Source organism: Palaemon carinicauda, chromosome 35 (assembly GCF_036898095.1).
Source record: "Palaemon carinicauda isolate YSFRI2023 chromosome 35, ASM3689809v2, whole genome shotgun sequence".
Lineage (NCBI taxonomy): Eukaryota > Metazoa > Arthropoda > Malacostraca > Decapoda > Palaemonidae > Palaemon > Palaemon carinicauda.
This window is the reverse complement of record NC_090759.1, coordinates 49193994-49210943: the sequence shown is the minus strand read 5'-3', so window position 1 is coordinate 49210943 and position 16950 is coordinate 49193994. Positions and strand designations below refer to the sequence as shown.

Genomic DNA, 16950 nt, shown 5'->3' with positions numbered 1-16950 from the left:
TGACCATTGTAGCCTCAACTCCATTGGAAGCCGAGACACAATTATAGGGGTTAGGAGAACCTCACACTGCTTGCCTGTTACTCCAAGGGCATCTAAGCTTCTTGTACGCTTTATGACTTCATCCCGAAGTCTCCAAAGTTGTTTTGTGTAGCTCTTACCTTGGTTGACAGGTACTTGAAGGGAAAGAAGAGCTTGGACATGAGCATGAATAATGCACACAGACTTGCCAAATCTTTCCTTGAGTAAGTCGACAACTGTTCTATAGCTGGCACTGGTGTGTGGCACGCCTTGCACCACATCCTTGGCAGGACCGTCTAACAGGGATAACAAGTAGGTCAACTTACTAATGACTGGTAACTCTGTGTTGTCTATGTGGGACGAAAACTGGTCCCAGAAACTCTGCCATTGGGTTATTTCGCCATCAAATCTTGGTAATTCTAGTTTTGGCAGCCTTGCATGAATGGATGCTGTACTTGCAGAACTTCCACGGTCGTCATCACTGATACCTGCTGCCGAAATATCTTTAAGCCTATTTGCACATCTCAGCCTAGTCTGCCTAGCCCTAAGCCGTGCACGATCTGCTTGTTCCAAGTAATTTTCTAATTCCTCGGGTTCGAGTAGCATTTCTAATTTATCCTGCACTTCTTCTAGTTTAAAGAGTCTTTTATCCATCTCTTCTAGAGCTTCTATTAAATCGCTTGAGGTAGGAGGTGGGTCTCGTACTAGTAAGTCCTCTATTCTATTACTAACTCTAGTCACCCAGCCCTCAGCCGCTGCCTTTGCCCTATGTAACTGCTCCATTCTAACTATATCACTGGGTGCAGTTTCTAAAAAGTTACTGATAGTTCTTACCGGGTACTAATAGTTCTAATCCCGGGTCTGGGCACCAAATGACCACTATGGGGACATTACTAGAATCACTAAAGGTATAGACAGTAACTTTTAAGGGTTGAATCAGACGCGGCCCCTTCTTCTTCTCTTTAATTTCCTCTCCGAAAACCACAAACTGTACAAACAATAACATTTAAAATCATCAGAGAAAATAACGTTCACTGATCTCAAATAAACTAAGAATAATGTCTTATAATTTGTGTATACTATTTAGCAATTAATTAAGGATCAAATCATTAAAATATATAGAAATAAATACAAGAGACTGTGAGCGAAATAATTTTGGAACGCCAACTTAGAAAATTACTAAAAGAAAACGGTTAACAGCAAATTACTAAAGGCATGACTAAATGAATGACTAATTTTGCACAACATGATATTAATATTTGACATATAGTATGAAAATTAAATTGCCAAGAACACCATCCTGAGGAATACTGGACATTTCATTCCTATAGTCACTATGGTGCTCATCAACAACTTCCTGTTAATATATATTACTTGAAAATTCGTTAGTGTTGCTAAGAAAAGACCCACTTACTCCCATATGTTTCAAGTTTGGGATTTCAGTACAGCATTGGAAATTCTAAGAAGAGCATCACATGCTCCAAGTTTTTTTTTACAAAAGCCAAATTGCAAACTATTAACAGATGATTACCTTCAGCATACCTATTTATATGTATTGTAATTCCCCAAAAAAACTAAAAAACATTAGATGATGTATAAGTTATAGAAAATGAGTGCTAATCAACAAGGCTAGAGCTACTGCAAACATTTACAAAATAATGGAGTAATATTGCAGATTCAACAATATCATGAAGAACCTCTTCTTGCTAGCATGTGAAAAATAACAGACAATTTAGTAGTTAAGAAATGAGCTGCCTTAACAAAAAAAAAAAAAAAAAAACAGGTATGAAGTCCAGTTAAATTGTTTTAATTTCGCGGGCCTGAAAACCAGAACTAGTTAGTTTAGCTAAAGGAAAACAGGAATGAGGATGATTGAATTTCTTATTACTTTGCTTACTGTCAAGTACATGAAGCAAAAAGGTTGACTTTGTCTTTTGACGGTGAGTGACAAAGCCATCTGGTTTAAGCAAAGGAGTAAATATTAAGTCTACGCCAAAGAAGGTAGATTTAAGGGTAGCCTACCATTCATGTTCCTGTGTTGTAACATAAATATTTTCATATGATCAAATTGTATTCCTTTTGGGTTGAAGCATAAACTGTATCTACAACTGCTCTTAGCTGAGCATAGTTTTCATAAGTCAAATATGATCTCTCACTTCCAAAGTTGATTTTTCTTGTTTCTCCAAATAAGCACAACTCCAATCATCACTGAACCAGGGTTTTTCCATGAATCGGTATTTTAACATAAGAGGAATACTCTTATTAACTATGTTTACCAGATATCCATTTAAGAGAACAACATGCTTAACCACTTTATTCAAGTGTGACCAATCCAGATGTAAAAGATCACTCAAAATGCTATTCCAGTGTGTTTGAGATTTTATATATATTTTTCAAGAGTCTGACATTAGGGATAGGCTGCTCAATCTTGATTACTATTGAACCCAAGGCATTATCAGACGTCCCAACTGTAGGACTAACTTTGCGTGTTATAACACTAGAGGAATCGGGTTATACTAGGTCCAAGCAATTACCAGACCTGAGAGTAGCCTCACTTATGATTTGTTCACACCCTGATTCAGAGACAAAGTCAAAAGTTCTTGAGTCATGGAAGTCAATAGAAGAATCAAAATTTAAACCACTCCCTAAGGTGAGAATTGTAATCACTAACAAACACAAAAGAGGCATTTTTATCATCTTAGCATTTCAACCATAGTGGTAAGAAGACAAGACAGCATCATCTAAGTCTGGATTCTGATAGAGGGAACACAAATAGAATCTTTTATACCTGCTACAAACCTTTATGACCTGAATGTTAAGACATCCGAAGTCATAGCACGATTAATTAGAACCGGGATATTTTGTCCCAATATACATTACACCACCATCCCTCTTCCATTGCCCAAGGAATGACATCCCATTTCAAACTTATTGGTTTCTTAAAACTTGAAATAAGCAGTTAAGATGAGCACATCTTTTGAGAAAACAAAGTTTCTGAACATAATGGAATATTATACCTTAACCTCTGTGTACCTTATACTGTAGATGTTGCCCACAGGTAATGTATTATTATTATTATTATTATTATTATTATTATTATTATTATTATTATTACTACTACTATAGTCAATTCTTTTTTAGTGTAGCAGATTTGCACCGACTCGCAGGCGGGCCCTTTTTGCTCGGAAATTTTTCTTGATCACTGATTGGTTGGACAAGATAATTCTAACCAATCAGAGAGCAGGAAACTTTTCCGAGCTAAAAGGGCACCGCTGCAAGTTAGTGCAAATGCGCCTCATTAACCCTGGATAGGTACGGTGGGTCGTTCGCGACCCCGAGCGTCAAAAAAAAACAGGTTTTTCTCACGTGACTCACCCCCGTGACTGACTTTGTGGGTGATCGACCTGCAGGAGGTGTCTCGCCTACACGCTCTAGTAGTGTCCAGATGTGCATTGCTGTAGCTGTACTCCTTCCCCGATTTCTGAGACGCGTCGGGGTCGAGCGCGACCGAGTTTACCCTTCTAAGGTAATTTGCATAATTATCAAAGTTATTACGTATTATGAAATTGTCGTAGAATGGTGCAACTTGTATAGGTTATCAGTTGTGGAAAGTCTTGGTGGATTGTTTGGCTACCATGTGCATGATTTTTTTTTTTAGTTAAAATGTCGTTCATCACCACGAGGACCATTTTACCGCGAGTGCCCCTTTTTCATTTTTTTTTATTTTTTTGCCTAGTCATTTTTCCGTAAGATATTGCCAAATAGTGTCGTAAAACTTTTGCTTGTTTAGTGTTGGAAAGTGTGTCTAGATGATCTGGCTACCCATGCGTGACTTTGTTTTTGTCAGATACGACGTAGTTATTGGTATATTGGGTATTTAACTGCGGTTACCAATTTCTGTTTTTTTTTCAATATTTGTAAAAATTACTACGTAGTAAGGAATTGCCGTATATTATTAATTTTTTTTTCATGTTTATGTGTTAGAAAGTGTGCCTTGATGGTTGGGCTAACACGTGCATGTCTTTTTTTTTTATCTGAGATGCCGTATATTAGAATGTCGGGCATTTTACCGCGAGTGCCCCTTTTTCATTTTTTTTCATTTTTTTGCCAAGTCATTTTTCCGTAAGATATTGCCAAATAGTGTCGTAAAACTTTTGCTTTTTTAGTGTTGGAAAGTGTGTCTAGATGATCTGGCTACCCATGCGTGATTTTGTTTTTGTCAGATACGACGTAGTTATTGGTATATTGGGTATTTAACTGCGGTGGCCAATTTCTGTTTTTTTTTCAATATTTGTAAAAATTTACTACGTAGTAAGGAATTGCCGTATATTATTGATTTTTTTTTTCATGTTTATGTGTTAGAAAGTATGCCTTGATGGTTGGGCTAACACGTGCATGTCTTTTTTTTTATCTGAGATGCCGTATATTAGAATGTCGGGCATTTTACCGCGAGTGCCCCTTTTTCATTTTTTTTCATTTTTTTGCCAAGTCATTTTTCCGTAAGATATTGCCAAATAGTGTCGTAAAACTTTTGCTTTTTTAGTGTTGGAAAGTGTGTCTAGATGATCTGGCTACCCATGCGTGATTTTGTTTTTGTCAGATACGACGTAGTTATTGGTATATTGGGTATTTAACTGCGGTGACCAATTTCTGTTTTTTTTTCAATATTTGTAAAAATTTACTACGTAGTAAGGAATTGCCGTATATTATTGATTTTTTTTTTCATGTTTATGTGTTAGAAAGTATGCCTTGATCGTTGGGCTAACACGCGCATGTCTTTTTTTTTATCTGAGATGCCGTATATTAGAATGTTGGGCATTTTTCAGCGAGTGCCCCTTTTTATTTGTTTTGCATTTTTTTGCTTAGTCATGTTACCGTAAGGAATTGGCAAGTAGTGTCGCAAAACTTATATTTTTATAGTGTTGGAAAGTGTTTCTAGATGATCTGGCTACCCATGCCTATTTTTTTTTTTAGCCAGATATGGCGTATATATAAGTATGTTCGATTTTCCTGTGATTGCCATTTTTTCGTTTTTTCCCATTTCTTTCAAAATTACTACGTACTAAGGAACTATCACAGAGTAATGATTCATTTATATGTTTATTTGTCGGAAAATGTGCCTTGATGGTTTGCCTAGCACGTGGCTGAAATTTTTTTTTCTGAAATGCCGTATATTAGAATGGCCAATTTTCCACGAGTGCCCCTTTTTATTTGTTTTGCATTTTTTTGCTTAGTCATGTTACCGTAGGGAATTGGCAAGTAGTGTCGCAAAACTTATAATTTTATAGTGTTGGAAAGTGTTTCTAGATGATCTGGCTACCCATGCCTATCTTTTTTTTTTTTAGCCAGATATAGCGTATATATAGGTATGTGTTCGATTTTCCTGTGATTGCCATTTTTTCGTTTTTTCCCATTTCTTTCAAAATTACTACGTACTAAGGAACTATCACAAAGTAATGATTCATTTAGATGTTTATTTGTCGGAAAATGTGCCTTGATGGTTTGCCTAGCACGTGGCTGATTTTTTGTTTATTTCTGAAATGCCGTATATTAGAATGTTAGCCATTTTTCCGCGAGTGCCCCTTTTTATTTGTTTTGCATTTTTTTTGCTTAGTCATGTTACCGTAAGGAATTGGCAAGTAGTGTCGCAAAACTTATATTTTTATAGTGTTGGAAAGTGTTTCTAGATGATCTGGCTACCCATGCCTATCTTTTTTTTAGCCAGATATGGCGTATATATAGGTATGTGTTCGATTTTCCAGTGATTGCCATTTTTTCGTTTTTTCCCAATTCTTTCAAAATTACTACGTACTAAGGAACTATCACAGAGTAATGATTCCTCTAGATGTTTATTTGTCGGAAAATTTTGTTTACTTCTTTTTTGATTGAATATCATCAATTTTTTTTAGCTAAAATATTATATTGTTTTACATTTTTTTTTTCCGATTTTATTTCCCTTCAAAAAAATTTTTTTGGGCCAGAATTTTAATTTTATAGTCGTAAAATAATCGACAATTATCCAGCAACCCACCATACAATTTTTATGCATATCCAATAATAATTAGATTAGTAAATAACACCTTGAAATTGACATACCCTTCCTACATTTCAAGTGGCAGATTAGGGAGTCTGAGTCAGTGTGGTTGGCGGCCATTTTGTGGACATATCCGAAGCGTAAGTTGCCCTATCTATATATATTCTTGTTCCCTATAGAATTTGTGATATTTTGGTATATTTTTACCTGCATGAATATCATATTATATATTAAATATATGTATTTTTTTACGAAATTTCTAAGTACTCAAAAAATTACCTTTAGATATGGCCCCTGATATAAATGTAATTTACAAAATAATGAAGATTTTTTTACATATTTCTATTCTAGGATAACATATGTTTATTCCCTAAAAAAATTAGCCACTTCCTATTTCATTTGGGTACCCAGAAAAATTCATGAAATTTGGACAAATTTTTTTGGCCAAAAAAAGTTACCCTTTTTTTCTCATTTCAGATCTTCACCTCCATGGGTCTGACTTCATCCAAAATACATCAAGATGTGTCCTAAACATTCAAGAATCAATTCCTAAAAGGATTTGCGTATATATGTATAAACTTTTTTTTTATGAATTTTTATGTCAGGTCTTTTTTTTTTCTACTTAATTTTTTAAAATATTTATAATAAATAGTTTTTCTGCAGATGAGTAGTATTTATTTTTACAGTTGTTTTAAGCATTCATTGAAGTTTTTTTTGGCAAAAAAAAAGGAGGTTACTGCAAAAACTGATTTTTCAAGAATTTTTTTTGCCGTCGGGGTCGTTCGCGTCCGAGTATACCCTTAAAGGGGTGTCCGAGGAGCGTACCTATCCAGGGTTAAAAAAATTGAGTATAGTTAAACCACAACTGTAGTTGAAAAAGTAGGAAGTATTTGGCATTAGTCTGGATAATAGGTAGAATGGCCAGCTCTTTTACCTCTCTCATTTCCTCTTAAGGGAATGTATCTGCCATAACTAATACATGTTGGTTGGATATCTGATTCTGGCAAGTACTTTGAAGGAACACCTTTCTTATTGACTATGTCTGCCAAGAACTAACTCCTCCATCCTCTTATAGAGGGCAAGATTGGTCCGTGTCTTACCAAATATTTCTCGTGATGTGCCCGGTTTGACCCTTCTGGTGTCCTTTCCCTGTTAGAGAGGTAGTTTTCTGTACCTAGTACAGGATCTATTTTAAGCCAGTACTGATTGAGGACCTAACAGCTTCTACATCTGTATGTGGAGCTATAAAGAGGTGGTTGAAGTTGCCCTCCTTGCTCTCATACAGGACCAGGAAAAATTAAATATGCAGGAAAGTGAAAGAATGAGTGTCCTGTTTTAAAGGATGAAAGTTATGCATATGCATAGGAAAAAATGTTTTATTTTTCCAAGCGATGCAAACCCGAGTTCTTTAAATCACATTTCCTATATCGACTGCTCCTCTCAGTTGACCTAAGGTCAAAAGAAGGTGGTTTGTGACAGGCAGGTGGGCTGGGCTTTCCCTCACACCACCTGTCTTTAAGCAACTATCTTTTACCTTTTTAATGATTCAGTAGCTGTTCCCACTCCTAAAGTAAAGGACTCAGGTTTGTAAAGCTAAGAAAAAGGTTTGTAAAATCAGGAAAAATACAATTTATTTACAAATAAGTTATTTTAATGTATTTAATTTCCTTTTCAATGCTATAGGAATATATTTTATATTTATAATTGTTTCTTTACTTTAGGTTTCACAGAAATCTGTATAATGCACCCCTTAGATGTTGTGAAAACAAGGTTCCAGATCCAGACAACTGGAAACCCCAATGATCCTCATTACTACACATCAGTCTATGATTGCATGAGGAAGATGACTAAAAATGAAGGTATTTTTTCTCTCTATAAAGGAGTTTTACCACCAGTTTTAGTGGAGACACCCAAAAGAGCCATCAAGGTAAGTTCTCTTATACCCAAAATTGTGTAAAGGATTGGTCTTTTCTGTATATCCTGCAACATTTGAATTTTATAACTTGATTAACAATGGTTTGAAATGCATGGAAGCATAAGGAGGACAAGTGGGGTTGAGCATTACAATATGTACAGTAATGTGTTGTGATCTTGTGATATGAAAAATAATTTGATTTTCATAGTTTTTTAAGTATGTGATCATTGATATATATTTGGTCGTAAAGTATGTCACTAACTTCATGTAATGCACAGTAGGACTTACGTTATTACTTTCGTATTTCTGTATTCTTGGTAGCAAAATGTGTTGTTTCATTTATTAACGAGGAAAATATACTTCATATTTAAGGTTCTATAGAAAACAACCGGGAAAAAAGTTAGAATTCTTTTAGAAATATGTAATTTACATAATAAAGCTTTCATTCACAGTATCTAGATATTTAAAATACCAAGAAATAGTACCTTAGATAACAGGAAGGTTTCTTCACCATAACCTCATAGTCTATCCTTTGCTACTACAGTAGATAATGTACCATAGAGAATGAAAGGTGGCTCACTTAGTGAAAGATCTTGCTGGCACATTCAACCTGGCCTTTCTCTCATTTGCACTTTGTTTGGAATACAGAAGACTAGATGGTTAGAAAAAGATAATGCTAATAGCTAAATAGAAAAGGAATTTGGAATGAATGTACTCTGCCAAAGTTGGTAGTTCGCACATAGTTAATAAATTGAAATTAGTTTGTTCCCATACTAACAAACCTTCCATTATTCATGTGGATATTCTTTTGGTAAAGCTGGAAGGTAGCCATTAGACTAAAAATGCAAGGTGGCAACCCTGCCTAACCGCTTGAGCGAGTAAGCTGGGAGTATACTCTCACAGTTGTGAGCTACGTCATTTTTTCTTTTGGCTCAGTAGAGAGTGGACATCTCCTCTCTCTCCTCCCAAGGCTGTCATTGCACATTATAATCGTTCTTCCGCTTTTCAGGTGTGCTTGCTTTTTCTGATCGCCTTCATGCAGACCTGTCCTTGGCGCGAGGGTACTGCTTGCGGTACCTTTATGTCATTGCTGAATACTGACCCGCACTCTCTGTTTCCTTCATGTAGAGGGCATCATTGCGGGGAGGGTTCGCCCTATGTAGAGTGTAGGGAGTGGCCTGCCTCCCAATGGGAGAAATTTGGACTGCGCAGGAAGAAGGCAGCTAAGCTCGATCTTTCATCCTCAGGGGCGAGGAAAGCGCGTTCTTCTTCCTCTCGCAACCCCAAATCTCTTTCTAAAGCTCCTTCTCGTTTGCACTCTTCCAAGGGGCGATTGAGAAAGAGCACAGACCGTCTAACTCCTTGGCAACTCTGGGGTACTGGGGGTTAGTTGTTTCCCCTCGAGGAACAACTTCACCTCCAGCCACCGGGGAGCTATTTTCCCTTGCAGATGTTTTGCAGGTATGGTCGATTTTAGACTGTTTCTGCACCCCCTACAAAGAAAGAGCTCGGACCGTCCTCCTCATCTGTCGAAGGAGCATCTGTTGCCTCAAAGACTCTTCCCTATGTCTACGCAGGCTCCCTCTAAGATTCCCCCTAGAGGACGTTCTCCTTTAAGTTTCTCAAGGGAAGCCCAGAAGCCTCTGAACTCCCTGCATGGGTGAGTACCTTCCCGTCTACCCTGCAGAAGTCCTTGGATGTGGCTCCTCCACCGTCACAGCCTTTGACTGTTCCAGTCAGAGCTACTCCATGAATTCCCTTGGAGTCTTCTTCAAGTCCATCTCTTAGGAGTCTTGACCCTAGAAGAAGACCATTGTCAGACAAGGCACAAAGATCTCCTCAATCTTGTGCTGAGTTGCCTCCTTCTGATTCTTATACTGTATAGCTAACCTTCCATTTACTCTAGTGAAGGCAAGGGAGAGCATGACAAAGAGGCATAAGAGAAGGATGAGAGGCGTAACTCAACCGCACACCGATTTCATCCATCCTAGAACAAGTAGGGACATTGGCTCTCCAAGGGAGATCTCGGTCCACCCCTTCAACCCTCGAGAAATTGAGGTAATGCCTCTGGACTAGCATCCTATTTCCTTACCTTCACCTGAGGAAGAGCCTATGGCTTCTACTGCTGAGGTATCGTCTATTGGTGTCCCAAAACCCTCGCAAGTTCCTCCTTCCAACATCTTGGAGGAACACTTCCCTGTGCGAAGGGAATCTAAAGACACCAAAACCAAGCCTAAGAATGCCGCTTTAAGGGAAGCCCTTTTGGCAAAGGCACACAGAAGGTCCCGTGGCGGGTCCCTCGATCGATTCTGTTGACTACCCCAACCTACCCTAAGCTCTGAACGTGAGCCTGGAGGTAGATGAGCCATTGGACATGGACGATGAAAATCTTCCGAGAGCAGCTAGTCCGAATTTTCACTCGGGACAAGAGAAATAAGTGTCGGAGCATACCTTTTGGCAGGTTCTCTCTTGCCTGAGGGCCATCAAGGGGCTGTCAACTCCTGGTACCACCACCCAGGAGAGGAAGGATATGGTTCTCGACAAAATCTTCGAGACCCAGAAGCCCCTTAGAATCAGTGCAGTCTTGCCCTGGTTCAAAGGCCTGATGGCCGCCAAAAGGAAGGCTATCGCCCAGATAGCCGGAACATCCAGTTCCTTGAGGGCAGGCTCCTCCTCTAGGTTTTTGCCTCTTCCTTTTGTCCTGCAAAGGAAGTATTACAAGATCAAGGGAGAACTGCAGTCGACCATGTCCCTTGACCTTTCGGTGGAGTCTCTGACGAAGGGTCTCCTGACTTAAACCCTCGTTTTTCAGAGGGCCTCCCTCTCGGCAGTTGAGCTCCTCAACATAGAGAAAGGTGTGAAGTGCACCATGCAGGCTGCTTCATGGCTCGACCAATGGTTGTGGTCCTTGGGCTTCATGGTGCGCTCCCACGATCTTTCTAAGGAGTCTGCTAGGAAGTCTTTAGAGTCTTTCCTTTTATCATGTATCTGAGCTCTTGTTCTTATCGCACCATATTGTCAACTTGAGGGCAAACTCTATCCTCAAAAGAAAGGATACCGCCATTGGGAAATTCCATAAACAGGTGCCGAAGGTGGAAGTCTCCTGGTTGAGGAATTCCACCCTTGAGGGTTCTTCTCTCTTTGTTCTAAAGGAGATTGGGAGGAAATTGTCAAACAATTCTCTCCTCCATAGGGCCATGGGATCAAGACCCTATGAAAGGCCTTTCCAGTCTTCCCATGGTCAGCAGGCTGCTTCTTCTCATCCCTCAACTAATAGGTCCTCCGGACCTACCAAGGTGTCTAAACGGCCCTTTCAGTCCAAAGGCAAGAAAGGGAACAAGTCCTTCAGAGGAAAGAAGGGAGTGAAAGTCAGTGGCTAAGGGGGTCACTTCCACTAGGAATGGCATTTCTTTTCACCTACCACATGTGGGAGGATGCCTGCAGTGCTCCTAGCAGAGGTGGCAGTTTCACGGGGCCGACCCCTGGACAATTTAAGTGGTCGCCATAGGTTATCGCGTCCCGTTCATTCAATCTCTCCCGCCTCTGACTCGGGATCCAGTACACTTAAGCTTTTGTGCGAAGGGATCCGCAAAGGAGCTGGCCCTCAGGGCCTAAGTCCAGACCATGCTGCAGAAGGGCGCTCTCCAAGAGATTGTGGCTGGGTCTCAAGGCTTTTACAGTCAAATTTTTTTTAGTGGAAAAGGCGACTAGAGGTGGAGACCAGTCATCGATCTCTCCCCCCCGAACAAGTTTGTTCAACAGGCTCAGTTCAGAATGGAGACGGCAGACTTGGTTATTCAGGCGGTTCGATCAAGGGAATTTATGTGGATTCTGGATCTCAAGGATGCATACTTCCAGATCCCAATCCATCGATCTTCAAGGAAGTATCTCAGGTTCATACTTGAGGACAAAATATACTAGTTCAAGGTTCTATGCTTCGGTCTTGTGACAACACCTCAGGTCTTTACCAGAGTGCCTAGTGTTATCTTGGGCTCACAGGAACAGCATTCGTCTCCTCAGATATCTGGACGATTGGCTGATTCTGGCAGACTCGGAAACAACCCTTCTTTGTCACCGAGACATGCTTCTTGAGTTTTGTCAGGATCTGGGGTCTTAATAAATCTCGAGAAGTCATCACTGCTTTCTTAGAGACTGGTATACCTCAGTATGATAATAGACACCGTCCAACAGAAAGTCTTCCCATCAGACGAAAGAGTACACAGGCTGAGAGAAATGGCTTCACCATCCTCAGATAAGAAGCTCTACCGGCCTCTTGTTGGTCAAGTCTGTTAGGTCACCTAACCTCTTTCCACCGTCTAGTTCCAAACGACTGCCTCAGGATGAGATCCCTGCAGTAGCAGCTAAAGTCTGTGTGGAACCAACACTCCGGTCCACTGGACACTCGAGTTCCAATTACTCAGGAACAAGTGGGTAGCAGACGAAAATCTTCGTTGGGGCCAGAATCTTCTCGTCCCTCCTCCTTGATTTGATACTCTTCACAGATGCATGAAAAGAAGCATGGGGCTCCACTTGCAGTATCACACGATGTCTGGCCTCTGGTCAGAGTCAGAAAGGTACCAGCACATAAATCTCCAGGAGATGAGAGCAGCATACCTAGTTCTTCATCAGTTCCAACAGTTGCTGGCAAGTCACTCTGTGGGGTTGATGAGTGATAACACCACAGTAGAGGCTTACATAAACATACAAGGCGGTACCTTTTCGCAGCCTCTATGCCATCTTGCTGTAAAGATCCTCAAATGGGAATCTTCTGATAGCGAACAAAGTCCTGAATTTAATGGGTTCCCTGACTGTAAACCTGTTTGCAACATTTCTGAACAGCAAGCTTCCACTGTACTGTTCTCCAGTCCCGGACCCTCAGGCTATGCTAAGATGCATTTCAGCAAGTGTGGAACTACATCAGCGTGTATACCTTTCCCCCGCTCTGTCTGATCAGAAGACTGCTCAACAAGAACAGAGTATCCAAAATCCTAATGAAGACCCTTGTAGCTCCGCTATGACATCATGCAGATTGGTTCCCAGACCTCCTGCAACTACTAGTAGATCTACCACGAGAGCTCCCTCCACGACCAGATCTACTCAGATAACTACACGCAAATGTCTTCCAGAGACACGTGCAGTCGCTTCAACTTCACGACAAGTTGTGTAGAGAATGTCCAGATACTTGCGTAAGTCTTCAACAACTGTGTACCAGGCAAAATGGAGAATCCTCTGTGGTTGGTGTCGGGGAAGGAATATCTCTCCTCGATGCCTTTATCTCAGTAATAGTGGAGTTCCTTGTATACCTTTCGGAGGAAAAGCTCCTTTCAGTCTTAGCGGGGAAAGGCTATCGCTCAGCCTTGAGCCTCGCCGTTAAGCTGAAAGGATTGGACATTTCCTCTTCGTTGGAACTTTCTTTACTCATACGGAGTTGAGATCACTAGCCCTCAGTCAGAGATTAGGCCTCCTACTTGGATCGTGGTTCGCGTTTTGAGAGGTCCTTAAAAGAACCTCCCTGAAAACCATTACGCCATGCAACTGACCGAAACCTCACTTTGAAGACGGTGTTCTTGCTCATTTTAGCCTCGGCAAAGATAGTCGGTGAACTTCATGACATTGCCCATTCAAGGGCATGGGGTGAAGTGACGCTCAGTTTTGTCCCTGAGTTTATTGCTAAGACTCAAAATCCTTGGGTACTGGCCCTTAGATTCGGGCCCTTTCAGATTACGAGTCTCCGTTCTGTAACCAATGACCCAGATCAATTATTACTACTGTATGCCTAGTGAGGAGTTTGAGATATTATCTTGAATGCACTGCAGCAACACGGCCCCTACTAACATCTTTTGTTATCTCCGGTAGGGTTAAGAGGAGGATCACTAAAAACACTTTCATCCTGGATTCGCCAGGTGATCGAAAGAGCTTTAGTCCCTGATCCTCCTTCAGCTTGATGATCCAGGGCCCATGATGTCAGGGGCATCAGTACGTCCCTGACATCCAAACACAACTTTTCCATGTTGCAAGTATTACAAGCGAGCTTGTGAAAATGACAAAATACATTCACAGCCCACTGTTTGAAAGACGTGACCCACAGGAGACTCGATACATTTACTATCGGTCCTGTGATGGCTGCTCATCATGTGGTTCAAGAATACCTCAGTCTTCTTGTTGGACAAGTAGCAGTTGGTTGAGGGCATTTATTATCCAGGTCAAGACTGGGATGAATGAGAGATGTCTGGCTTTCCTTTCTTCATCTTCGCCTCCCTTGGGGTACAGCACCATGGGTCCCTCTGCAAGCTGGCTTCAACCTCTGCAGGTAATTATCACTTCTCTTGTGTAACCTAGTGCAGGTCATAAATTTATATACTGTCCATATCCCCGTTGCTTCCCGCGAGGTAAGCAATGGGAAACGTCTTAACTAATTCCTATATAAACTCGGAATGTGTTCGTATAAGACGTACATAACTCATGACAATTTATTGCTCAGGCAGCTATTAATCTCGCTTTATATATTTTAGCTAGGGGTCAGAGTTTACCCTAGACCAGTCATATACTATACTAGGTAAAACCGGGTCAATGTCCATGCCAGAATTAGGACTTCCACCCTCCTAAGAGTGAGTCATCCATATAAATAACAGAAGGTTTGTTAGTATGGGAACAATTGACAAATTTGGAGATAATTTGTATTTTTCCATAATTAATACAAACCTGTAGTTATTTATATAAATTGGCCCACCATCACCTGTCCCCCAAGAGTCCTGCCTGCAATCAAAAGTGACGTAGCGCACAGTTGTGAGAGTATATATAGAGGTGGCTGGGTAACCCCCAGCCACCCCCGGCCTACCCGCTCAAGCAGTTAGGGAGGGTGGCCACCTCCCATTTTTAGTCTAATGGCTACCTTCCAGCTTTGCCGAAAGAATATCCACATAAATAACTATTGGTTTGTATTGTCTCCGAATTTGTCATGTTAGATTGTAGAGCGTTATGAAGCGTCATCTGTGGTGGATAACGGGAGAGGGTGGGCTGTGGCACCCTAGCAGTACCAGCCAAACTCGGTTGAGTTTCTCGTCAGGCTGGGAGGAGCGTAGAGAGGAAAGGTCCCCTTTTTTCATTTGTTTGATGTCGGCTACCCCCCAAAATTGGGGGCAGTGCCTTGGTATATAGATAGATATAAAGATTGTAGAGTTCCTATAATCTTTGAAAGAACAAATTTGGTTAACAAACTAAAAAATTAAGAGAATAAGTAGTGGATTTGTATGCTACTTATTATTGCTTTCACTGCTATGCACCTTTATTTGTGGCCACAATGTTTGAATGGCCATCATTGCTTTGTCATCCATAGTGTTGACATATCTTTTTGGGATGTTTGATTTTAATGCCTCCAAGATGTGTTGTCATGAACAAGAAAAAGAATTATTTGCACAAGAGTTTGAGACTGCTATTAAAACAGTGAAAGAGGAAGAGAAGCTAATCATAGGAGCTGACATGAATGGCAGGGGAAGAGAAGGGGCGGATATGAGGAGGTACTTGGAGGCCATGGGTTTGGAATTAAAAATGAGGATAGGGAGTATGTATTAGAGATGGCTCGGAGTTTTGAATTCGCATGTATGAACACCTGGTTTCAGAAGTTGGATAAGAATCTGATAACCTATGAAAGTGGAGGAGTGGGAAGGCAAATGGATTACATATTAGTTAGAGAAGCAGACAAGAAAAATGTGATGAACTTTAAAGTGATTTGTGGAAAGTTAGTGTTATACAACATAGACTGGTTGTGATGGATTTTAGAATGAGAGGTAAAAAACCCAAGAAGAGAAAAAGGAGATGTGGAATTAAGGTTTTGGACCTTAAAGGAGAAAAGTGAGCAATTTAGGAGAATTGTAAAAGAGAGACGACTGGAATGGTTGAACTTAGAGGTTAGACAAGGAAAATATCTGCTTGAGTATGAAAAAAAAAAAAAAAATTGGTGTAGGGGAAACGGAGGAATTGGTAGGAAGAACCAGCGGATATGTGTGTCAAAAGAAGAAAGGTGCAAAAATCAGTTGAAAGAAAATCAAAGGCATTTTTGGACTGGAAAGTATGACAGGCACAGGGAGCAGTGGAACTGTACAGAGAAGAGGAAAAAGATGCTAGGAGCAAAATTGGCATAGCTATTGGATGAACAGTAGAGCAGTTAAATGAAAAGCTAGAAGAAAAGGATATCTCTAAGATTTCAAACTTGAGGAAAAGACAAGGACAGGGTTTGGGGCAACTTGTAGTCATGAAGGATAGAGATTGAAATATATTGCATACGGAGGATGACATTAAGAGGTGATGGAGAGAATATTATGAGGAACTATTGATTGCTGAAAATGAGAAAGTGGAGCTGGGAGAAGCGAGAAGCACAAAGGCCGGAGGGGCCTGTGATGGAGATACGAATACAGAAGTTAGGCGGTTATTGAGTAAAATGAAGAATGGTAAACCACCAGGTCCATTAGAGTTTAAAATTGAAATGGTCATGATACTAGGTACAGAGGGGGAAGAATGGATTCTGGATTTATAGAGAGCAATATGGGAAGAGGGCATAATACCCAAAGACTGGGAGAGACTCTAATGGTATCTTATATATAACCATAAAAGTGACATCATGGAATGCTGTAACTTTAGGGGAATTCAACTGAAAGCATGGTTTGAAAGTTTTAAAGAGGGTACTAGATGAGGGATTGAGAGAGATTGCAAAGATTGGCAAACAGCAGTATGGATTCATAAGGAGGAGAGGAGCTGTGGATGCCATCTTTATAATAAGGCAGTTGCAGGAAAAGAGAATAGAGGGAAACCAGAAGCTCTTCAGTGCTGTTGTAGTTGTAGGGAAGGCTTGTGCTAGAATACCATGGGAAGTGATTTTTTGGTGCTTGAGGAAGAGGAAGGTCCCAGTGAAGTTGGTTAGAATGATAGATATATACAAAAGAACAAGGACAAAAGTAATAAGAGCTGTTGGAGAAACAGAAACCTT

General features: G+C 40.3%; 1 protein-coding gene across 5 annotated transcripts in view; it reads left to right on the top strand.

Moving 5' to 3' along the window:
* The window catches only part of LOC137627723 (mitochondrial 2-oxodicarboxylate carrier), a 270316-nt gene that overhangs the window by 157248 nt on the left and 96118 nt on the right, over positions 1 to 16950 (top strand). For all 5 annotated transcript variants that reach the window (XM_068358985.1, XM_068358984.1, XM_068358987.1 and 2 more), the window contains one exon: positions 7774 to 7979. In XM_068358985.1, coding sequence (XP_068215086.1) covers positions 7774 to 7979 — 206 coding nt within the window. The remainder of the gene's footprint in view (positions 1 to 7773; positions 7980 to 16950) is intronic.